We start from the raw sequence: 25,418 nt of genomic DNA, 5'->3' as shown, positions 1-25,418 counted from the left end.
TTACTGCTAAAAGAAGCTTAGGATGAAAAGCATCACTAATGTTTTAATTGCAAACAAGGTATTCTGGCAATCCTCGGGCTGGTCACTTCTGTGAAAGCAATGAATCCAAACAAGGCTGAGTTGTGGAATAAAACATCTGAGGTCCCGTACCCAGAACCGGGCCAAGATCCTGTTCTTGCCAACCGCAGCCAACTCTGCTCTGGATCAGGTGTCACCCACACACCCCCCAGAAGCTGGAGCAAAGAGACAACTTGGGAGGACTGCCACCATGTCACACGGTGTGGACGATCCTCTACAGCCTGACAGAAGAAACACTGCGGAGGCTCCTCACATTCAGGGGGTGTCATGAGAACTGGAATTCATGTGGCGAGGGAAGGTGAGAAACCCCAAAGAGTGCTCCAACATGAGCAGGAACAACCTCTCCACTCTGATACTGGAATTTAAAAAAAAAAAACACTTTTAAAAAAAAAAAAAAAATCTGTGTTAACTCCAGGACTTAATTTATCATTTAGGAAAAGGGAGGACATCTGTTCAAGTTGAGATAACAACACTCTCGATATGAAAGTTTTCATGCAAGCTACTGGAGAGGAGGGTTACGGTCTACATAGTGTTCCTGTACAGACCTATAGTATACTGTAACAGAAAATACCTGCCTATGACAAATACCACCTGTAAGTAGAACCTCGTGGTAGTGTTTTTCAGCTGTAGGTGAAAACATTACAAGATGGCCTTTCACCTCCAATTTCAGCTGAATGCAAACATACCATTTTTCATTAATCTCCAGTTGCACATTTGATTCAAAGAGATGACACCAGTTTGCTTAATAAAAAGGTTTAAAGCAACTAGATTAACAGATTTTAAACTGAGAAACCAGCCACTGGAGTTTCATCCAGTGTTTCCCCCATCTAACCACAGCTGCTGGCTGAACCAGCACTTCCAGCCGTAACTTTCAGCTACTAAAATTGAAAGCAACAGAAAATATATCAAATATGAATGTGCGTTATTCAGGTAATTAATCAAGTAATTGCGCGTGTGTACCTTGAATGCATTATGCCACAGCTAGCAGACAGCCTGAATACAGGGCAGCCAAAGCAGGAGAGGAGCAAGCTCCCCGCGCCTTGGGCAGAGGGTTTTTTCCTAACAGTAAGCAGAAAGTTGAGAAAGCACTGTGATGCACAGCAAGTGTTAAGCAAATACTTATTCCTGCTGCTATTTGTCCTCACATTGTATTGGGGCCACAGTCTGTATTGCTGCACACAGTCAAGAATACTTCTTTGTAAATGCAATGATTTCCTCTCATTCTCCCGCTGTTCCCCAGTTACCATCCTATGTTAAATATCGAGGATTGCCTTTCTCTCTTCTACATGCTAAACTATCACTCAGGCTTGGGTCTAATTTTAGAATAACGGTAACTTCTCAAGTGGTTCTTTTACACCCTTAAAATGTACCTACAGGAAGCAACTGTGATTTCTTTCCTTTCATCTCTTCCAAAGACAGTTAATCTTTCCTAGAATATCTTCTGAACAATCCTGCAGCACTGAAATGTGAACGATGGCAAACTGGGCTGCAACGGTTTAAGACATGGCTCTTCTTTGCCCTCTTAGCCCAGCAGAGTCAGGGGAAGGGGAACATGTGCTGCACTTCAGCTGCTACAGTGCACCATAAAATCCTCCCAAAAGCTGCTTAAATGAAGACACCAGGCTTCGCGCTGAAGAGGCCGGGCCGCTGCCGTATCTTCCTGTTGGCTCTGCTGTGAGGAAGGCACCACAAAGCACAGAACATTTTACGGTGCAGCCAGTGTTATCTGAAGTCCATTAACTGGATTTAACTCTGCAGAAGAACATTTCTCCAAACGGGGAAGTCCAGCTTGCCTTGGGGAGCTCCCCACACGCACCACCTGCGTGCAAGGGAACCGCTCCGTTCAGAAGAATTCGGCACAGGACAAGCATGCAACACCTGCACGGATGAGGCGTGAGGGGACCCTGGTGTGACCGGGCTGCAAATCCCCCGTGTCTCCAGCAAACCTGGCATTGACGTTAGAAATACAAACAGGCTGTGCGAAGGGCAGAAGAAGGGAAGCGTTTCCCTTCTAATGGGGACAACTTGGATGACAAGTCCCAGAGCACGGCTGCTGTGTGACCCGGGAAGAGAAAGAACAGCACATGCTGGAAAGAGAAATCAAGAGTAAGCACAGGTATTTTGGTGGCCCAGATGAACTGGGCAAATGCACATCATCCTTCTAATCTATGACACAGATATATTCCCTTCTGAACTTCTAGGATTTAAACCTCAGGCAGGATTATCTGAGTTCTCTCCTTTAAAAGAAATAGTTCATGAGCAAGGGGAGACCTCTGCTTTCTGGAAAACTTAGCAGGCTGCAGATAAAGACTATTAATTTCCCTGCGTTGAATAGGATCGTGGATAATGACCCACAAATAATTTCTGCAGGGATATTTTTTCCCCCAGGTCAAAAGAGGTAGAAGAAAAGGTTATAGAAACTGAGAAGAGGATGAATCATTTTTTATCAGGGATCTATTCTGCAAAGTCTTTGAGACAGTATTACTGCATTTGCTGCCTCAAAAATCAGCAGAGCAGTTACAAACTGCCTTCAGACAGGGATGTTGCACAGGAGTGGTTAAAGAAGAAAGCTTTAGCAGCTGAAGGCCTGAATTTCTAAAACCTCAACAGTTTGAGTTCCCCCACTCCGCTTTTGTACAAGGAAGGAGAATAAATGGTGGTTGTAATTATCCAAGCTGCTGAAGACCTGGCCACACAGAAAGGAGCATTTGGTGTCAGAGCCTATTTGCAATATCCCCGATAGACTCATCCCTAGAGACGCAGTGGATAAAAGAGCATTGCTAACAGCAATGCTGCTCTGCCTAAAAGGAGAGTAGATTTACTACAGTGATTTTGTGAAGGGTGGCTGAGAAGTTAAGAATAGCACTTAGGCACTGCAGTTTTTCTATCTTTGCTAAATACCAAGCACTGGAAATACCATCATTTATTTATTCCTTCTCTTGAAATCTTAGTTGGACATCTGCCCACGGGCCCATCAATTTACTCATAAACCTGAAAGCCCCAGGTTAAAAATTCAGTACAGAAGTATTCCCAACCAAGGAAAGACTAAGGTTTTCAAAGCATCTGGAGAGAGGAGGCTTGACTTGGCAGCAAAGTGGCCTTTTCTCTCTCCATGCACAGCACCCCTGCAGGTCCTTAAAGGAGATACAGAGCAGTCAGCAAGACAACGGTCTTAGACAAAGTCTAAGACCTTTCGGAAAGACAGTGTCTCCTCCCTGTGTTTGTATCCTCTTTATTTTCAGGTTTTACCAGATTCCCACATCTGAGAATCCCAGCTGACAGGTCAGGAGGGCATCTCCATGCAAAGAGGAAGAGGAGCACTGTTTCAGGAGGACTTGAGATGAGGAAGTCCCTGAGAAGTTGAAGAAGGTCAAAGCAAAAAACCAAAACCAGTAGATCTAAAAGATTTTGGGTTGCTGGAGATGGTGCGATGAGGGATGGCTCCTGAATAAAGAACATTTATGGAAGCTCGTGGCATTGTTGTCTTCAGAAAGTAGAGCACCAGAGAAGGACTTATTACTGGTAATTGTCTCCACTTTGGCTGTTATGCTCAAATATCACTATGGGCTGAAGGGATGGAGCAAAGGCACTGCTAGGTCAGTATTTAACATTGGCCACAACATCATCTGACCTGGCATTCAGACAGAAAACCTCCTTGCCCCACAGACTTCGGTGGCAAACAGCCTCCCTGCGCTTTGCCAAGCCCTCCCGGCCTCACGTTGCTGAATTCAGTGCGAAGAAGACGGTTTCCACGACTGCTGGCTGGCCAGGGGGCAGGGATGTCAAGCAGTGATTCTTATCCCCCTTGCACGGCGCCGGTCCAGCCTCTCGCTGGCTCTCAGGGCTGTCCCCTGCATGCAGTGCTCAGCAGCCTGGTCTGCAACAGCTCCCTGCTTCTCAGAGGAGGAAAAAACCACATTCACGGTGTTATGCCTTGTCTTGGAGACAGGTCACAGCACCGCTGGCCCCCATGCCATACAGCTTTGCTGTGGGCATCTTGGCCACATCTGCAGACCTCCCTGGTCAGCTGGAGGTCCCAGGGGTAATTCCCAGGCACCTGTAGATTCACAGATGGGTTTGGATGCCAAATCAAAGGCTTCTGTGCTTCAACAGGAAGGCTTCCCCACAGCCTGCAAGTAAGCTCTAAGAGCAAACATAACGAAAAAGGCAGCCCCTACAAACCCAGTCAGGTTCTGCCCAGAACTGTAGGCATAGAAGCCAGTTCTTGAACTAGCTCAGCCTTGGCATAATCAAAGTCCAAATCACCAACGGTCTTCCCCATTCTGGAAGAGGATATTAAATATTAATGTTCTCCTTTCTCTCTACATCCTTTCTCTGCTTCCACAGGGACTGGCAAGGAGATGGTGTCCTGCAACGAGACTTCACTGGCGTCATCCTCAGCAACTCCATCCATTTCCTGTGTCAGGCAAGTCCCAGCGTCCCTCCCAGCTTGGGCAAGCCAACAGCCTCCTTCCTTGATTAACCTCGGGGACTGCGCACGCTCATTTTAGCAGACCTCCTGCGTTGCAGACTGAGACTTGGTTAAGCCCCTTGAATATAAAACTACAAGACAAAACGTTACTCCATCCATCACCCTTGGCTAGCTAACATAAAGACAGAGCAGGAAGGACACAGAACCATTACATTTTTACTTTACCATTCACCAAAATAAAACGCTATCCTGCACACATTTATATTTATTTTCTCCCAGGACAAGATGGTAAAAAAAAGGATCACAACTGACACACATCAATGATACTACTTAACATACTCTCATTAAGGGCAGTATGAAAACTTGTTGCAGAAAACAAATGATCTCAGAAAAGTAATTTGCTTTCTCTCTGCCCCAAATCCTAAAGTTTAGATAAAAATGCACTGGGCTCTTAACAACAGCAAAAAAGCAGTGATCGGAAGCAGGGAGAGGTCTCTAGTTAAAGGAGTCAGACACCACGAAGATGCAGTACTTGTACACCGTGTACTGCTGTTGGGTTTTCACCACTGCTGACTTGTAACGATCAGCATTACAAAACAGGCATCACTGATAATACTAAGAGCTTTACCAGGAGGTAGAGAAGCAAGTGTCCTTTCTAATCTTGCTTTTCCTCATGGGCTTCCACACAGAGCTCTAACCTAAGGCTCCATCCATATGTGCTGCCATTGTACAGATGTTTACTTTATTAAAAGAAAAAAAATGCTAAAGAAAAATAGCCCAAAGATACTTATTTTTATAAAAAAGCTATTTGTAAAGCCTCCAAACCAACTTTAAGATATTCATATTAAAATAACTGTCTTTGCTGCTTTGTGAAGCCTTTAAAATTCATACCATAAACTGAATCAGTGCAATTTTACATGGGAACACTCTGAAGGCTTGTTAAAACATCCTCTTCCAACTGCAATTGTGCCAGTTGAAGAGGCTGCCTCCCCCAGCCTTCCTCCACTGTTTGTTCACTACCCTACACTTGGAGGTTCTCCATCCCAGCACGCTAGCTCAGCTCCTCACAGGAGTCTCGCCCAACATTTTTCAGTAAAAATGAGCCACATTTTTTCCAAAACTTGGGTTAATTGAATGATTAGGTACTTGAGATAACTAATTTATCTTCTTGCAGAGGAACAGAAGGGAGGCAGGTTGGAAGCAGAAGTCCATGATAAATTCCATGAACTTTTCCTTGATGGGAATTGCTATGTGCCTTCTCCGCCTGTGTGAGCATTGCGAAATGCTAGGAGGCCAGATAACAAGAAAAGGATGTGGATTGCTTTCACGGGTAATAAGACTTGTGACATAAGTGTCAGTACTGAAATCTACAGACAATGACATCGTTTCAGAATATTAAGGATGCCTGCTTGTTACAAGAATGAGAAAGCACTGAGTGGGCAAGGAGAAAAAGTTTACATTAAAATCTCGTCATCTATCATACGGCCACTGATTATTCAGAACAGGACTTTGAATGCATGTGGATTAGTGTCTGAAGTAATAAGTTATAAGGTCCTTCATAAGATTTTGTTGCAGACTACTAACTGGGAAAAAAAAAAATGTATTAACTTCTCAGTGTTTACCTCCAAGTTGTATAAATTAACATTTGCTCTACTAGGGCAACTTCAACTTGAAGGAAAATGCTGGGTGTCCCATCCAACAAGCAATAAAGTATCATTTCCCTTTCTAAAAAGGAGAAAATTGATCATTTTTCTATAGATACTGTTTCCCTAGGCAGATAGCGTATAATTCCTAATAAATACAGACAGCAAAATGACCAATCATTTCTTTTTCACTTTGCTGCTGTGGAAATACATTATTTGCCTTTCCATTACCAAATAAGGATTTTTGGCATGAGCTACCCAAGACTGAATAAATTGTTTAACATCTAGTGAATGTTGTAGATCACCCTCCTTATCTTCTCCCTGAAGATATTCCTGGTCCAAAAAAAGTTAAACTTTAATACATTTTGAAATATTGGCACATTCTAAAAGACCAGAAGAAAAGCAGTGTCAGGCCAATGTTCAAAAAGGGGCAAGTAAAACCATCCATGAAACTACAAGTCAGAAAAATAACACTGATCCTGGGAATTTAATTGACACAGCATTAAATAATACCTGTGTTATTAATATCGCCCAATCAAGTTTTACAGTAAATAGGTCTTCCTACTCAAACGTAATTCCTTTCCTTGGTAAATTACAAGTCTGATAATGCAGATAGCTGTATTGATGTAAGACTCATGCTTGGCTGAGTCCTACATGACATTAAAAATGAGTGGTATAAAATGTCAGTCAAGCATGTTCCAAATGAACAGAAATCCAGCTGAAGAGCAGCAGTCAGAGCGGTCACTGGGGAATGTGGCCAACCACGTGGGCACTGAAGAGGCTTCAGGGTATCGGTCTGACTCTATTCTAGATCCTCATCAATTATCCCGAAGTAAATGCAAATCTCTGACCAGCTTTGTAGATGCCACAGGGCTTGGAGGAGCGCTAGGAGCGATCAGGGCTGGGCAATCCCAGAACCAGGAACAACAAGACATGGAAACCCTGCAGGATGATGCATTTGAGACGCTATACGTCGGGGAGGAGATGTGCTGCCCTGGGCAGCTGCAGCAGCAGCAGCTGCACCCTGCAGTCATGGCTCTGCGACATGCTCCAGCCTGGGGGGCCGTGCCGGACCTCCCCGGCTGTGTTGCTGAAGTTGGCAGCCCAGGGGCAGCAGCACGCTCCCGCCATGCTCTTCCATCATCCAGCCCGGGCTGCATGGGAAGTCAACGGGAAGGAAAACAACATCCTCAAAACAAACAACGCTCCAAAGCAAGGAACTGCTTAGTGGTTCCACTTCGTTCAGTTGTCATGGGCCAAGTAACCTCAGGTTAAGGTGGGTGCAGGACCAACACAGCAGGAGGAACAGGAAGGGAAACCCCCTCCCCTGGCCCCTCCATCTAGCAGGACATAACGTGGGGTCCCATCCCAGAGACACATGGTCACCCCCACCCTCCCAAACGCGGCCCCGGGAAGCTGGAGAGCAGGAAGAGCCGCGCCTGCCCCTGACGGGTGCACAGGCTGGCAGCAGGCTGTCTGGAACCCGCGTTCCTAAAAACCTCTTAAAAATGGAGTAGTGACATATAAGCCACAGAAATGACAGGAAAAAATGGAGAAAATACCTTCAAATGAAAGACTGTAGGAGTTTGGCCTCTCTCTAATTAAGGAAAGGAAGATTGAATGTTGACTTGATTACCATGTATAAATACCTTCATGTGAAGACATACCAGGTACTAAAGTGCTCTTTAATCTAGAAGATAAAGTATAACGACAGCTGGAAGCTGAAGCATACAAATTTAAATGAAATACGAATTTTAAACAGTGAAAGTGATTAACCAAATAAGGAAGGAAAGGCACAGATCTTCTGTTCCCTGAATCAAGATTGATGACTTTCTGGAAAACATGTTTAAGCTTTCCTTAGTGAACACACACACACACACACACACAGAGGGTGAAGAGCATCCTGTGAGATGCAGGAGGTCAGGTCGGATGGTATAATAGCTCCATCTGGTCTTAAATTTCAGGAACCCATGAATACTGAACAGCAGTTTTATGTCATTCTTTCATGTTCATGAAACAGATTGTAAAGCAAGCAGTAATGAAGAGTTTTTGCACAAGAATTAGGACTTCAGAAGTGAGATGTCCAAGACTCCCTCTGCTCCAACAGTCTATTTTCACATCTCATAGCATCCACTCTGGTTTTGCCCTCGGTTCTGAACCGGATCCAAACAACTATTTGTGTCAGGTGTTTTTCATTCTTCACCCTCTATATTTAACACAGTCTTTTCAGTACTCAAGAGCCTACTCCTGTAAGCCTCTACCCTTCTGTGAAATAACATCGGTGTTCAAACCATATCACATTCAAAACTCTCACAGCATCTTTTCAAGCAGCACACTGCACTCTGCAATATAATGTACTCTGGAAAGCTGAATCAGCTTTAGAAGAGCGGAGGACTTTCTTTATAAGGAAAGATCCCTCAAAATGCTTGTAAAGTCTTGGGCAAAAACGAAAACCACATGGAGCTGAGCTGTTTGGACATGCTCCAGGGCAGACAGTGATCGCGCGTGCATGCTATCAGCTACTTTTCATATCAGCAGTTGTTCATCAGGACACTCTGGCAGGTTCAGAGTGGCTACACCAGCAAATTAAACAGCGTGAACATTCCTGGGTGCTGTTCAAATGCTTCTTGCCAGACTCTGGCTGCACCAGCTTTCAGCTTCCCAGTGCAGGAGCTGGCAGCGGCCGTTCCCAAAGGGCAGTCCAGATGCAGCCGCGTTATCTGAGAGGGTAAGAGAGGTTCATAGTGGCACACTGTGCCACCTGATCTTGGTGCTGAAAAATGGTCTGGACACATTCCTGAGTACAGAGGTACCCAGTGTTTCAGAAACAACCTGAAAAACCATCCAACTGAACCAGAAATGCAGAAAATTAATCATCAGATTCGAGTCCGCTCATGGGTTGGAAATGTGCCCATGATTCACACACAGAAGTCTAACTCTATCATAAATACTAATAAGCTGCATTACTTTAAAACAGGAACAACAAAAGCAGTAACTCCTCTCTCAGAACAAGACTACGAGACTTCACAGCAGACGCAATGGGGAGAGGTCCTCCCTCACTGCCCCATCAGTAAGGCAAATGTTCTGGAGTCTGATCCTCAATTCTCGCAGCCAGGAGCCTGCAGAGAACCCAAGAGCCAGTGCTCCAGCGACCATACTTCTCTGGGGTGAATTTTGCTCCATAGATAGGAAAAAAAAAGAAGAAAAACAATGGAGGAAACCAGAGGCAACTATTTTATTTTCCTGACACCCAAAATACTTCTTAAACCTTCAGACTGCCTCATGAAGAGATCCTCGGGCAGCAATTCGCACTTGCCCAACTTGCCAGTCCCAGAGACAGCCTCATCCTCCCCAGAATCCCACAGAAAGGTGCTCGGCCCCACAGCTCTTTCATTTTCTGCTGCGTTCCCAGACCCTGTATCTTTCCCACACACGCACCATCTTCTCCCAAGAGCCTTCTGAAACTTCATGCTCCCAAGACCCAAGTGTCAGAGGCAGACATACTACTGAGAAATTCCATTTATGTCCCCCTGTTCCAAACCTTACGTTTCAGACAATGTATCATTTGCTACACCCCCTCAAAAACAACCACTCCCCAAATTCCCACTGTGTCCGCTGGACACTTTCTCCCCCAACCCTGCTCCGTCATCCTCCCCTCTCTGGAGAAGCCAGTCTCACCTCCAGTATCCGGATCATGAAAGTTGGGGTCCAGTCCCTTCTCCAGCAGTCTGCAGACCTTCTCCGCATTTAGCATCTGCACGTACTCCATGAACTTCTTCAGATTTGCCTGCAGCCATGACACCCCAGGAAAACACAACACACAGTGTTAACACCCCAATATGAAGAAAGATGCCACCAGAGGAATATCCCCATTCAGGAGCCCCAAGGCAACCATCAAGAATAATGGGGCAGCACCCACCAGAACACATGAGGGTATGCTGCAAATCTACATGGAACATGGCCCTTCCGTCCCTCTCCTCAAGACCAGGATCGCTGGGTCACCCCATGGAAACCGTCAGGGGCCACCAGCCACCACCCTCTGCCCCCACCGCCATTCCCCTGCTAAAGCACTTTCAGTTCCTACACACTATGAGGGCAGGCACACAGGTTGCACGCGCTTGTGACACAGGCACATCAACAGGCACATGTGCCAGCTGAGCAGCATCCCAGCGACAGCGAACAGTACTGCTGGGGTTTCATCCGCGTCTCACTGCACCGTCGTGTACATCGTGTTGTGTCGCAAGCTCATTTTAAGGCCTTATCACCCATCTGCCTGCTGAACTTAAAACACTTTGGAGGAAAGATCAAGCTACTCAAACACTGACCATTACTGTATGGCTGCCACGCTGTCTGCTGTGCAGCTGTGCTTTATTCTTGGTGTAATTTTCTGTCTTTGGCCAAAGACTAAATATTGCTGTCCTGAGGGGACTGAGTGCTCAAAAGATTCTTCTTTAAGTTCGCCTGGTTGTTTGTGGTTTGTTGGGGTTTTTTCCCTTTTTTCTCTTTTGGATAGCTATATGCGATGAAAACACTATTTTATTAAATTTCTAGACTCTAGAAATTGCAACTCTGCCAGGCAAGGCAGGCAATGCTTGGACAGACTACAGTGTGAAAACACCCATTTCAGACACATCTTCAGTCCAGATTTTCAGACCTTTGAGTGTAGGTTGGCTGGGGTTTTTTGACTTTATTTTAATCAAACCTTGCAGTAGCCAGCTTTAGGAAAAGCACTCTAGAAAGTGTCTGACACAGCAGAAATACCGTGCAATTAGCTGAGGGAAGTCTTTGGGAAAAGCTCTAACCAACTGCAGCCAACGGTCAGAGAACTGCTCTTGCTCCTGTGAACCACTGCACAGCTGGCTGAGCGTATCCAAGCAAAGCAGAATTTTCACCCAGTGAAAAAAATCAAATTTCAACATTTTCTCCTAATTTGATATAGAAAAATTATATCTTTAATGAAACAAAATGAATTCCAAAGTGTTTCATTTCAAATTTCTTTTTGAAGATTTCCAGTTGGAAAACAGAAAAAAAAAAATCTGAAAATAACAAACAGGATGGAGAAACATGTCCAATTCTTTTTAAAGGCTTCCTAAACAAAATTTCATCATATGTTATTTTGCATAATATTTTGATTTTGTCAAAATTTAATTTTCTAGGGGGAAAACTTAATACTTTTAGAACTAATTCTACAGAGGACCCCGCAAATCCCAAACCTTGGGACCCACAAGCTCATCTCTGCTATTTCTCTGACATGCCAAGGAGACCGTTGTAAGAAGTCAGACAGAAAATAACACCAAAACGAAACTTTCCAAGGATGAGACAAATTAATGCTGGGCTGTGAATCTGATTTAAACCAAATTCAGTCTCTGTGTGGTTAGTCTGCAGAAACAAGCCTAAAACATATAGCACATTTTTTCTAAAATCAGCACCATGGAACCATGCCATAAAGAAGCCAGGTCACGTATTTAAAATTACATAGCCATTTTAGTGCACTACCCCCCTGCAACGTTACTCCATCTCAGCAGAGCTAATTAGCTCAGGCAAAACCCTCTGGTAACATGGCTCTACTGCACCCGTGCTAGTACTTGACCTGCTCACTCTGGCTGTCTGCAGCGATACGCAGACACGTGCAGGATACCAATGCCACAGGAACACACAAAATAATGCACAAAGCCACAACCACGCAATTCAGTTCCAAGGTTCACTCCCCTTAGTGCCCCAGGGACAACAACGCAGTAAGGCAAGAGCCAGGAAGGGCGGGGATTCACCAGGGATGGCGGATGCCACAGCAGATCCCTCGGTGCAGAGCACGGCCCCGCTACCCATCTTGCCCATCCCCGGGTGCTCCCCCGCATCCCTCAAGACGGCACCAGCCCAGGCAGGGCTGCCAGGACAGACCCAACACAACCACAGGACAGTGCGCACAAGCAAGGAGAAACCACTCAGAGGGTAAGAGTTGGGTCACCTGCACCGGGAGGTGCTGGAAATGTCTATTGCGCGGTATAAGCAATTCCCACAGCACCAACGCTCTTATCATCAGCGCGGCAAAAGGGCAACTGGCATCAACTGCAGCAGGGCACAAGCTCTGCCTTTTCGGGACACAAGACATTCCCCTGACCCTCGCTGTTCGGTGTTACTTCTCCCCCAGATCCCCTCTCGCCTCGCAAGTAACTGAAAGCAAAATCCACCTCCTGCTTAGTATCCCTTCAGCTACTGCAGAAGTACAGAAACACTGAAGGAAATCACAGCTGCCTGCCAGCAATAGCACAGACGGGACTTGACAACTCCAGCAACCGCCTCCAGGATGCCATCCCAAAATGCCTCTTCCTAACCATCACCCGATTGCGCAGATTTAACCCTGTTCCTTCCACTCCCGTTCGTCCATACGCCTCTTCTCCTCCCAGCAGCCGTTCAGCAGACGATGCTAACCCAACCCAACAGATGATGCTCCATGCATGGTCCCACTAAGCCCATGGCCAAGAATGGCACTGCCCAGTCCCACCGAGAACCACACCAGTGGACACGTGGAGGCACAAGCCAGGGAAGGGACCCTCTGCCACGCAGCCCATCCCCTTGAAGCTGGCAGCCTCTGTCCACACAGGGCCCTGCCCCAGCAGCCTTCCTGGGGCCTCCAGGGACAGAGGCACTTATGTGCACTCCCTGCAAAGGCAAACGCCGTAACTCTGCACAGGCGATAGCGGCTTACGGCAGTTTCACTTTTATGCTGTTTCCAGACACATCTCGGGCACTAACTTGAAGTTCTGCTCCTGAGGTTCTGCCAGCAACTCTTATTTACAACCCCAGAAATGCATCCTACCCAGACCATCGACGCCCAGCGGCGTGCTTGTTTATATTTCTAGTTTTCTAGGTGCTCAGGAATCAAAAACACCTTCAGACAGTAGGAAGTTGATGCAATATGTCAACTTTTAATAGTACCTTTTACATTTAGAAAGGAAACTGAAGAGAGCGCATGAGCAAAAGGAGGACGCAGAGAAGGCATCCTCAATTCTGGGATCTGCATTCTCCCTCTGTAGATGCTTGTTTGTCATCATGGTCCTGTGCACCACGCAGGCATGAACAGGTCTACACATGGAATTTCCCTCTGGGGGAAATCAAGTACTACTCTGAATTTCCAGATGAAGAACAAAGAAGGTTCATCTATCCAAGGTCTCAGACCAAATCCACAGTAATGCCTCAAAAATAATTTATAAAGTCCAGAGACTTAACCACTAATTTTTCCATAGAAAAAAAATCTCCTTCCGTCAGTTTGTAGCTGCCTATCTGCGCTGCAGCATGTTCCAGGTGTGCAGCTCAGTGCCCATGTTAAGAGGTTGCTGCAATTCACAAACTTAACACTATGGGGAGAGGGTAGGACACCAGCACAGTGATTTCTGGCCCAGTTCTGTTCCTCCAGTTTGGTCCTAGACCTCAAGGAACAATGAAAATGCCTAAGAAAAATGAGAATATAGACAATGAAAAAGACCATTTGCCCAGAGGCGTAACATAATGGCATTACAAGAATCCCATGCCCAGGATTTAGGTGACAGCCTTGCTCCACTTACAAACAAGCCTGAATTAAGGCATAACAAGGAAAGACACGAAAAAAGGGGGAAAATAAAAAGAAGATCACAACCTAGATGGTGTCTCTGATCAGGCCTAACTGGGATCTGTGCTTGTGCAGTGGAGGCGGTGAGCTCTGGCAGGAGACGTGGTTGAGCAGTCAGGAGTGGGGTCACCAAACATGTTTCACTGCCAAAAGACAGCGGGTTTGGAGCTGCACGTTTGGGTAACCTGGTGGCAACCGCAGCAACCACAGCAACGGGGAGCAGCAGCATGTGAGAGCAGAACGGCCCAACGCCTCTCATTGTCAGACAGTTTTCGGTTTCTTATTCTTTACCAACAGAGAAGTATATAATTAGCTCAATTAAGCTGTTTTCCAGAATACAGTTATAGAAAAATACGTTGTTTGACTCAAGTTCAATATTTCTATGACCACAGAGAGAAGGAGATCACCATTTCTACGCACAAATTCTGGGGAGGCAGTCTGATACTTCCCAGATAGCTCTATGGGCTACGTCAATAGCCAGATCTGAGAAATAACCAAAATTGTATTAGGTAAAAGAACAGGAACTTGCTAATTGAGATGTCCTCATCAGTATATGCTTGAAACCATTGCATCAAGATCCAGGGACTCTCTTCGTTGGAGGCACATCCTGCCTTTGCAGCCCAATAACTGGAGAACTGGAACGTCCCGTCGAGCTCCCTGCCCACTCCCAGCACCTCCCGGGCATCCGTCAGGGTCCCTGGAGAGAAGCTGCGTCAGGTCTGGGGACCCTCTGTGGAGGAATGCCAGCTCTGCCAAGGTGTCTGCAGATGGGGGGGGGGTGTGTGTGTGTGATGCCCCCTCCACAGCCCGCAGCCCCCAGGTGCCGGTTCGGCTGGTTTGATCAAAGCAGCCCATTCCCAGCAAGCCAGTGCAGCCAGACCCGAGGCACCCAACGCTTGAACAAACACCGAAGCACGGCACAGGTGCAACCAAAGAGCTCAACCAAAAACCAGACCAGCACTGCGCAGTGCAGCCAGAACCGCGCTGCCATCCCCACACACGGCACGGCCGTCCCCACAGCCCCCTCCTCGCAGAGGGGACGCAGGGGCTCTCAGGGAGCTGCTCCCCACCCAGGCACGACCGCGGTCATCACAGCAGCCCCCGGAGCTGCAGCCCCCGGAGCGGCGCCAAGCCAACAATTCGATCCTGGCTTTAATGTTTTCACTTGCATAAGATTTCAGGTACACTGAAGGTATCTCCCGTCTTCAAAAGGCACCTGTTTAACCTGAGTTTGCAGCATGACAGCTGATGCGGATGTCTGTATTTACAAGCATTTGCAAAAATGTACTGGTTAAATGGCCCTTCTGCCAATAGTTATGAATTCAAACGTGCTTTTTTCATTCAGAATCAGAAGCAAAATATACTTAGCTTTTGAAATGAACTCAAACACTACAAATATGTCACAGCCATGTCCCTTGCTGGGCACATTATATCCACTTTTCACAATGAAGCAAACGCTGGTATTTACATTCTTCTGTGTCGTTTTTTCAGCTTACGCTGCATAGAAAAGCTTTCCTATCTGATTGTTTTCCATTTCAATTTAGCTAGAAACACAGAATATTTTCCTTATTATTTGGACTGATTCACTCAAAGCTGAAAGGAGATTTGAGAACTGAGAAAGTAAGGAAGCTTGTTTTCCTCCCCCAACCTATGAATAAAACCCTGGTGGGAAAGGAATGAGATCTCATTATTCTAAGAACTTGAGGGATTTGGGGCCAGGTTTTCAAATGTATTAAGGTGACTAGACATGAACAGAGAGAGCAAATGTCAGACTCCCACTGAAATCAAGGGGAGCTAAGCAGATGCCTAAACCGCTTAGGCAATTTTGAAATCTCACTAGATACTTGCTTATTTCCTGGCACTTAAATACGTTTGAGAATTTGTGATGAGAACCACTCATACAAACCAAATCTTCCTTTGTTTAAAAGATCAGTCAGCTTTAAATACAAAAGATATGTACCGATAAATTTACTTTTCGTCTTCTGTGTCCAGTACATTCAAGCAACATTTATTTGATACGGACACAATTTAAAATGTTATTTTGCTTTAATTTTAATTGAATTTCAGCTTTCATCCAAATGCAGTTTGATAGAAATCAAAAGAATAAAAAAATAATCAGAAGCCAGTAAAGGCAGGGCATCCCATTCCTTACATGCAAAAATTAAAACCTAAATGTATTTATATAAAGCTATCTAACTGCTTAAACAAACACTCATAACGGATCTTCCCGTGAGCAAAAGCACCATATTTAGTGTGAAGGTTATGGTGATTTGCAAATCGATATGTTTGAACGGCTACAGTAGCCAGAGCGAAGCAAGCTTTCTCTGGGGAGGAAAAAAACCCAAGACCCAACAAAACCTCATGCAAATAAAATTAAAGCTCAGAGTAAGACTCCACCTTGCTTTTTTAAGGGGAGCTCTAAATCCCTTATTTCCCTGGTGCCTTCACAAGCAGCAGCAGGCAGCACAGCCCAGGCAGGGCTGGGGGGCTCGGGGCTGCGGGCAGGTGGGACCCCTCTCGCCCCGCACCGGGACCAACGAGGTCTGTAGGGGAGCTGCGATGGAGCGGGGCTCACATCTCCCGTAGCTCCCGCCTGGTACCTGGAAACCCTTTGGGAAGCAATCCCTGTCTTTGGGATCACCTTTCTTGTGGGTAAGGCTGCGCTGCTCCCCGAGGAGGAGGAGGATCCCCGTAAGGAACCAAAGCCAGGGTCTGCCATTACCCTTTGGCCCGGAGCCACCAGGGCTCCTGCCCGAACCGTGGCTCCGGTGCTTCAGCTCACGTATCGTTACACCCGCCTCGGCAGATGACTCCTGAGCAAGTTGGAGGCACTTTTGTTTGTTCACAAGAGTGAGGAGGTTCATGCCGGGAGAGCGCCTGGGGACGGGGCGCAGCTCCAGCCGCCCAGCTGGCAGCCGCCGTGCCGCAGTCCATTATCCTCTGCTAGCACCAAACAGCAAGAAAAATCAACACCCTCCAGAAAAGAAAAGCTCATTGAGAGCAAACTGGTGCGAGGGAACAAGCTTCTCTCTCTCTTGAATCAAAATGAAAGAAAATAAATGAGATATTCTTCTTGCAGAGAAATTATTCTGTCACTTGCTATTCACCGCAGGCTGGGTGCGGGGGGAAGCCAACCGCAGGCACCCGGCTCGGGTGCTCTGCAGGAGCGGAAAGACAACACATCCCCTTCACGTCAAGCACACGCTGATGTTTCCAGCAATTTAAGTATTGAGGAAAGACTAATCTTTTTTCAGGGTCCAGTTTGCTCCAAACAGCAGCTGGAATTAAGACAAACCGTCCACTTTCCAGAGCACGGCAGCTGCCACAGCGTCACCGGCCCTGGAAGGGCCTGAGGAAGACCACCCTCCCTCACACTGGCTGTGTGACAAGCTCTCACACCGGCCATTAGGCAGCAGCAAACAGACTCCTCACTGATTCCCACAGAAACGTCAAAGAATCGATTTCAGGACACATCACAACAATGTGTAACCGCAGCCTCGGAGGCCGGCTCAGCGCATCTCCATGCCCGCCCGGAGCACCCCCAACGCGAGCAGGACTGAGGCCCTGCAGAGGCCCATGCATGGAGGCAGCCAAGTCCCCGCAAAGGAGCGGGGGCAGCGCCGCCGTCCTGCCCGCAGCACCTCCCCAGCGGGGACACCTCCTCCGCACGGAGGCTGCCGGGATGTACCAGCTTCGGCTGGGAGAGAGCTACATTTCTTCACAGGAGCTGGTATGGGGCTACGCTTTAGATTTGTGCTGAAAACAGTGCTGGTAACAGAGGGATGTGTTAGTTATCGCTGAGCAGTGCTTGCACAGCACCAAGGGCTGTTCTGCTCCTCACCCTGCCCTGCCAGCGGGATGGCTGGGGGTGCACAAGGAGCTGGGAGGGGGCACAGCCAGGACAGCTGACCCCAACACACCAAAAGGATACTCCAGACCACAGGACGTCGTGCTCAGCAATAAAAGCTGGGGAAGGAGGAGGAAGGGGGGACATTTCAAGTGATGGCGTTTGTCTTCCCAAGTCACTGTCACACGCGATGGAGCCCTGCTGTCCTGGGGATGGCTGAAGACCTGCCTGCCCATGGGAAGCAGTGGATAAATTCCTGATTTTGCTGTGCCTGCATGCACAGCTTTTGCTTTACCTGTTAAACTGTCTTTTTCTCAACCAGCTTTTTCACTTTTGCCCTTCTGTTTCCCTGCAAAGACACACTGAAATGCCAGTCAGCTGTTACCAGAGGAGGATGGCGGCTGGATGGGCTGCGGTCACCCAGGGCAGCCTTCACACACGCTCAGCCATCAGATCCTGCTGTCCTGCCCTTCGTTCGTTAGTTTGTCTGGGTAGAGAAGAAGTCAGCGGGAAGACAAGCGAGAGGACTCCTGCAGCAGAGAGGCAGGACAGGACGGGCCTCGTTTGCCACCAACTTTGATACACCAGTTGATGAAGTCTGATGTGTTTCTTGCTGTAAAGGGGGGCCCTGGGACACAGATGGCACCGATGGCAGTGCAAAAGAGCAAACAGCAATATACCACCCTGTTCACCATCTTCAGGTCTGGAATCCTTGCCCCAGCCTTGATCTCTTCCTGAGAGCCTGCAGCAGCTCCTTTCTGCTGTCACCTCCCAGCATTGCCATGGCCATGGCAGTCGTTCCCTTCACCCAGGTGCTCATTGGGCAACGACGTCCCCCGCGTCCCGCTCTCTGCAGAGCAGTGCCACCATCCCCTCCCCACTACAACCACCCGGCTTGTGCACTAGCCCCAACAGGATAGGTGGTGACAGTCACGCTGTGGACCTGCCGTGGGTGATGTCCACCAAGCCGACGCTTTCTCATTGTTTCGCCGCCCTCGGTCTGCCTGCAGCCCCTGCCTGCACCCGCCCCAGCCCCATGCCAGGGCTGCTGTTCTTCTGTAACTGTACAGTTTGCAGCATGAGAGGATCACCGTCTGCAGCCAGCGCTTCCGGCTCTTTCCTAATGTCAGTCATCTACCACAGTAATGGCATATATGCTCCTAATAATTACTTTAAGTGTGTTTTAAGTGTGTTGCTTCTTTCCCCTGCGAGGTGGTAATATGCCAAGTCCCTTGGTAGCACAATGTCCTTTGTGGATATTCTGGTAAATGCCAAGATTTTTCTGCACAGATTTTTGTTTATAAGCACAATGGGATTACCCTTTTCTAACACGCATTTTTTTGTACTTCCATTTCTAAATGGTCTACTGCAATTCAATGGGGAGAATATCTATAAGAAATGTCACTGCCTGCAGATCCCAAGAGGTGCAAGGGACTGAGGCTGACTGACTGATTCTACCAAGTCACTTCGTTATTGCTAGTGATACAAGAAATCAGTTTCCCCACTTCTTAGAATAAGTCAAAAAAAGGAGTTATTTTTATTTTTGTTTTTCTTTTTTAATGGCAGTTAAGCATCATGTTTCAAGGTCATTAAAAGATTCAGGCAGTGTATCCTGCCATGAAAAGTTGAACCCTAAACTCTGAACAAGTTCATACTTTGCTTTCATTGGGGTGAGACCATTAGCCTAAAGATTTTGCACATACTACAGCCCCAGGAGTAGTCCCACCATCCTATTAGACCTAAAACTAATTCTTCACAGCCCTTTAAATTACCACATCTCAGAATAAAATGGTATTTCACTGCCCGAGCAATTAGGCATCACTATAAATAACAGAGAAGCCTCAAGCCTCAAGCAACATGTACAGTCTGCACCACATCGCAGAGGCATCACCTCCATGCATCTGTTTTCCCAGAAGACAACACCAACCCCTAAATGCACAGACAGAAGCAGAAACCCCCGCAGCAGCCAACCCAATGCGCAAGCCTGCACAAGCCTGCAGGGGTGGAGGAGCCAGCCGTTGCCCGAGTCAGCTCGGAGACACCTCCTCACTGCGCATTTGACATGGGGAATGAACCCCCCACCCGGTCCTGCCCTGCCGCCAGCCCCTGCAGCATCCCTCTGTGGGGTCAGTGTCACCGTGGGAGGACTGTTCCCCACATCCCCTCGCCCGGCGGTGCCTGGCGCAGCCATAGTGGAGGTGGCACAGCAGACGGGGCAGAAGCAGGCAGTACCGTGCTCTTTGCTCGGGGTCTGCGGTCCCCAGCAGCTTGCCAGTTTTCTCTCTGCTCAGCCAGCCACCGTCCCAGAGCGGAGCCCATGTCCCTCTGCGCTCCGTCCCCCTCTCACCCTCAAGCCAGCTGCCAGGAGGCTGCACACGCATGCTCTGCTCTCACCCTCTCCCAGCAAAACAGCATCGATCTGTGCCAGGCGGGTAAGTCACACCACCACACCGAGAGCCCTCAGTGCCGGCATTGCTCCAACGAGTGGCCAGCACGAGCATGTCTCCTGCTTGCACCTCTCCTGGTGCTACACCCTGCGGCTGCCTCTGCTGCCTCCCTCACTCCACACCCCCACAGGAGCAGCCCCAGGGCAGGACGAGGGCTCCTCTTGTGACCCCCACAAGCACCGTGGCCCAGGGTACCCATGGGCTCTAGGAAAACACCAGCCAAAGGAAACGCCCATCATCACCCTCTTGATGGAGGCAAAAGGAGATGCAGGATCTTGCTCAGATGCCATATTTTATTGGCAAGGGGTAGTTTAAAAATAAAGAAACAACATGAAGGAAATTTGGTTTTAAGTAGAAATGAAAGCATGGAGATTAAGTGAATATTTCATAAAGTGCATTTACAGCTACCACACACTTGTAGGGGAAGTCCTCAGATGCTGCTGCTCGGGTCTCCCTGTGGCAGACGCCTCCAGCCCTCCCTCCAGCAGGCACGGTCTCTCACTGGCAAGACTCAGGAGGACCATGATTCACGCTTCCGGACGCCAGGAAGATGCTGAGAGCTTTCCAGACTTGCTGCCTGGATATTCTTATGCCACCAGACAGAAGCCTCGTGACTTCAATCTTCGTGAGTCAAACCTGAACCCTAACAGCATTTCGTTTCTTGTTTCTGCAGCTCTGCAAACCAAAGGCAGAGGACCTGCTTCTTGCAAACAAAACACAGAGGACCTGCTTCTTCCCATGAAAAAGATTTTCGCCTTTGCGGTAGGTCAAGCCCTTTGGGAGAAGGTTTTCTTCCCTTCTGTTTTACATCTGTGCCTCCACCTAGCTCAGCTCTTGCTGTTGTACCTGTTAACTGAAAATTTACAACCCCTGTCTGCCTGTCTCTTGCAGAGCAGATGTGACCAGAAGCAAAGCACCACCCTGCAGACCCGTGACAGGAGCCACGCACAGGTGCCCTGTGCCCAGAGGCAACACGGGCTGCCAGGAGGCCGAGGAGGAGGCACGGCGCCCGAGCATGCCTCCACAGCCACCCGGCCCTGGGCAGGTCCTGTGCGTGTCTCAGAGCTTCTGGCTGTCGGGCGAGAGCAGCTGAGCAGCCGAGAAGGGTCAAGGCAGATAACGGCACGTGTCTCATCAGAGGGCAAAAGGAAAACAGCCCAGAGGCTGCCCAGCCCTCGGCGGGAAGCAGTCGCTCTGCACGGGGTGGGGGGCATTCCAAGGGAGCTTGTTATACACAGCAACAAGGAAGCTAGCAGGGAGCCCTGGCGTCCTGACCAGTCCCACGTCCTTCCTAAACAAGAACCTCCAAAGCCTCTCTGCACAGTGCCCTCCACACACGGGCCATCCCTACGTGCCTCTCCGCGCCACCAGTCCCTGCCCCAGTCCTTCCCCACAGACTCTCACAGAAAATGAGTTTGATAGGGGCTGAAGATGTCCTCGTGCACCCAGCAGTTCAAATGCTGCCCAGCTGTGCAATGGCCACCGCACTGCCGGAGCCCACCTCCTTCCTCCTGTCTTGCAGTTCCCACGTGCCACTGGCCCCAGCCTCCCAGGAACCATCAAAGTCCCCACAGGGACACGTGCCATCTCAAGGCACAACTATTAGTGGCAGCAGAAATCTTCTGATGGTCCCAGACCTCTCCACAATTATCGGTCTTCATTTCTTAGGCAAGAAGTGACATCATGGGACCACCACCGCTACAGCTGTCCGGGGGGAGAGCAATGCAAGAGGGCATCCAGCCAACATGTACCCAAGGCCTGGTCACCATTAGCATCCCTGACCCTCTGGCTGTGCCAACTGGGGCGTCCCTGGCTGCAGAGCCCAGTAGTTTGGGTGGGGTGCCTCTCCTCCCAGAAACACCCATGCATGCAAAAGCACCATTTCTGCCACACTCCCTGTTCTCCGAACACCCAGATGGCCCGTTCTGAGCCTGCACCATTAATACTGACATATGCCTTGATCGCTGCCCACAACATGTGGGGCTGCAGTAGACCAAGAGTGCTTTCCATTTCACATGTGGATCCTACCAGCAAAATCCTGACCCAAATGCATGGGTTAAAGCCAGAGACAAGGCAACGAGCCCACGTGCAAGGCGGAGGCGTGCTGCGGCCTCTTGCAGGGGGAAGGGAAGGCGTGCTCCTCAATGTGCACCATTGTGCTTTCCAGGCATTTAGTGACTCCTCCATGTCAGAGAATAAAGCTTCTCTTCAGCCAGCCCATCATGTGTTCCTCTGCCTCACCACCCCATGGAAAGCTGACCTCACGCTCTCCTGCAGAGCCTAGTCCAACCACACACCTTCCTGCAAGTACACGTAAGCCGTGCAAGTCCATCCCTGCGTGGGCACTCTACCATGGCTCGATGGGGTCCTTCAGCTTGCACCCCCACCTAAACCACCCCAGGCTCCAGCAAGCACCATCCATTCCTGAGGAATGCTTTGCAGCCTGGCAAGCAGGGAAGACTGAAACATCCCAAAACCTGGTATCCTCTCTGTGGTAGGCCACCATCAGTGCTGAACATGCTACCGGGGCTTTGAGCTTGCTAGCTAGACTCCAGCCTTACCTTTGTGTGGAGCTTGGCAAACTGCTTGTCATCCAGCAAAGTCTGGGTGTACACACGCCTTTTGTACCGGAACTGCAAGAGGGAAGAATGTCAGATATGAGATGAACAAAACCCACTCAGCATCAAACTGCTCTCGAGCAGCTCCAGTAAATGTCATATTGCATGAAGACATTCAGCCTATATCTGAAAACAACAGGTACAGAATACACTGTTCTTCATAATTTGCTACAACAGTTAATTGCTTTCCTCACTAAAGAAATTCTGACCAGTTTTTCACATGAATCTGTCTGGCTTCAGCTTTCAGTGTGGGCTTTGTTCTGCTTCTTCCCAATTAATTAGGGATTTCTCTAACAACAGAACAGTTGGACAGGACAGTTCTTACACAGGTGGTCTCAAGCTGGCTTCCCTGTAAGCAGGCTGAGCTCAAAATCTCTCATTGAGGGATCTTCTGTTCTCAGATCATTTCTGCTGCTCTTTTCTGTGCCGTGCCTCTTTCCAATGTCCTTTCAAGTACACTGACTCTCGCCCACACATTGCTCCACCACCAACCACTTCCACCCCAACCACTCCTAAAACTGACTCACTACTTCTCAGGGTACACTGAAGGGTTGCAGGATCACGTTGCGCCACAGCATCACACTGGGAATTACTGTTAGGTTTCAAAAAATTTCTTCAGAAACTTTGTTTCCCACAATGAGAGTCCTTCCTTTGCAAGCACTCCTTGTCCCTGTATGTTTGTCATTTGGCTGTCTTAGAGCATACTTTGATGGGACCCCCACTTAGCAAATGACCCAGACAGCACAGGTGACATCGTTACATTCTCTGCCATACTTTGTGTAATAAGACTTTATCAGCAGTGATTTTACATTTACACCCAGATCCCTGGGGTAACCACATCAAGCTTGACATTGGTCCCTAAGAAACTCCACTAGAAATACATCTGTGCAGTGATGATTGCAGTGACAGTGCTTTTTATCAGATTAGTTAGCCAGTGGCACTTGTCCCACTGATGCTTTAATAGTGCTAATCCTGAACTTGAATATCACGTAGAACAAAATCAAGTACCCCCAAGTGGCTGCTACCTTTGTATAGTTATCTTTATCAAGCAGAATTACAATTTCCTTAAAGAATGAAATTGGATTTGTTTGACTAGATCTTTTTTCAATGCATGAATTGTATTCCGAGATTTTGAATTGCTACGAACTTAATCCTCCATCAACATTTCATTATTTCAGCTGGAAATGACACCAAGTTATCTTTGGACTGCAGTTACTAAACTCATCCCACTTACTTTTCAATACTGGCAAAATATTAGCACATTTTCAGTCTATCACAAACTTGTACTGCTTGGCAGATGTTTTCTCACACAACTTTTTTTTTTAATCATTCCAAGGTAAAAATTGTCTTGCCCACTGATTTACAGATGTTGGTCCTCTGCAGACACTGCCAGTGTCAGGGATCCCCAGTGCTTCCCTATGCAGTCATGCAAGCATCCTTCAGTGGCTCCTCTTCATCCCTGGCACCACACTAGAGGGTCTGCAAACGAGCTCTGCTCCCAGCCTCTGCCTCCGAGCCCTGGGCAGCGCTCTGGCTGAGCTGGGGCAGCGCTGCTCTGCGGATCGCTCGCTTTCAGCTTCCTGCCCGAACGCACCGGCTCAGGTGGAGTCCCCCACTGCTGCCCTCCCAGCGCCCAACCTTGGGGAAGGTCCTGCAGGGCTCCCTGCTGCCCCATGCTGTGCAGGCAGGGGCCAGGGCAGTGCATCAGCGAGGCAGGACTGAGACAGGGAAGCCAGGCTACATTGGCTTTGATGCAACAGCAATGCACGCTGCCACAGGTGCAAGGCAAAAACCTCATCCAAGCAGAGTTAAGTTGTACAACTCATCGGCTGCTCAAAACTGAGCAGCAAAACTTCTGAAGAAGCAACTGAAGTGGGCAGTTGACCCTAAGCTAGTCACAACTCAACAGTTTTGCTCCAACAGCTCACCCATGGACCCATGTGCAGGGAGGACACACAGGCACAAGAATTTCCAAATCCTATTGGTGTTCCAATAGGATTTTCCACTGCTCAGCTGCCATTCTTGTCAAGTTATGAAGAATCAAAATGACACACAACAAATACCCATGTCAAGTCGGCATTTAAATGTGTGTGCTAAGATATTAAGTGTGGACATTATGCTACATTATACAAAAACAAAGCATTAAAGCCTGTATAAGGGACATTAAGGAATTTACTACCTCATAGGTTTATTTGCAAGCATTCTTAATGTTGTTCCAAATGTTTTTGTCTACATTAAATGTTAGTTTGCTAAGAAATTGTGCTGCACTTTCTTTCCAAATTAGTCAGGATTAGTTATAATAACAGCATTCACGCTTGCATTTATAAGAGCTCATGCAGCTTAAGCGTGTAATGCTTTCTAAATAGACTTTGTGGGTAAAATATAGCACAAGATCCCTAAATTTAGAAGTTCACGTGCAGGTAACTAGAGTCCCATTACAGGCAGTGGGGATGTCCACTGTGACAGCCAATGGAGCCCAAGAAATGCTGCAGGTCACCTTAGAATAAATACCTACATGCCATCACTTGAATCCCAGCCCAAGGCAAAACCTATATGAATGTAAATACAGAGTTAATTCAGTTAATATCTGCTCTAGTTAATTTTCTGGAACAGAAAATAGTATAATTATCCTCCATGCTCATCACACAAGTGAGGTCCATACAGGGACAATCATTTACTGTTAAAGCACACAGTTGCGTTCCAGTCTCTACAGTAACTGTAAATTAAATAAAATATCAAACTCAAGT

At 47.8% G+C, this 25,418-nt stretch overlaps 1 protein-coding gene across 3 annotated transcripts in view; it reads right to left on the bottom strand.

The window, feature by feature from the left end:
- SHANK3 (SH3 and multiple ankyrin repeat domains 3) overlaps window positions 1–25,418 on the bottom strand; it is a 382,463-nt gene that overhangs the window by 290,669 nt on the left and 66,376 nt on the right. For all 3 annotated transcript variants that reach the window (XM_075742957.1, XM_075742888.1, XM_075742921.1), the window contains exons 5-6: window positions 22,615–22,686; window positions 9,832–9,940 (exon numbers count right to left, since the gene is read on the bottom strand). In XM_075742957.1, the coding sequence (XP_075599072.1) occupies window positions 9,832–9,940; window positions 22,615–22,686 (181 nt within the window). The remainder of the gene's footprint in view (window positions 1–9,831; window positions 9,941–22,614; window positions 22,687–25,418) is intronic.

The sequence above is a fragment of the Balearica regulorum genome, chromosome 1, assembly GCF_011004875.1.
Source record: "Balearica regulorum gibbericeps isolate bBalReg1 chromosome 1, bBalReg1.pri, whole genome shotgun sequence".
NCBI lineage: Eukaryota > Metazoa > Chordata > Aves > Gruiformes > Gruidae > Balearica > Balearica regulorum.
Note: the sequence above shows the minus strand (reverse complement) of the source record. Positions and strands in the feature narration are given on the sequence as shown.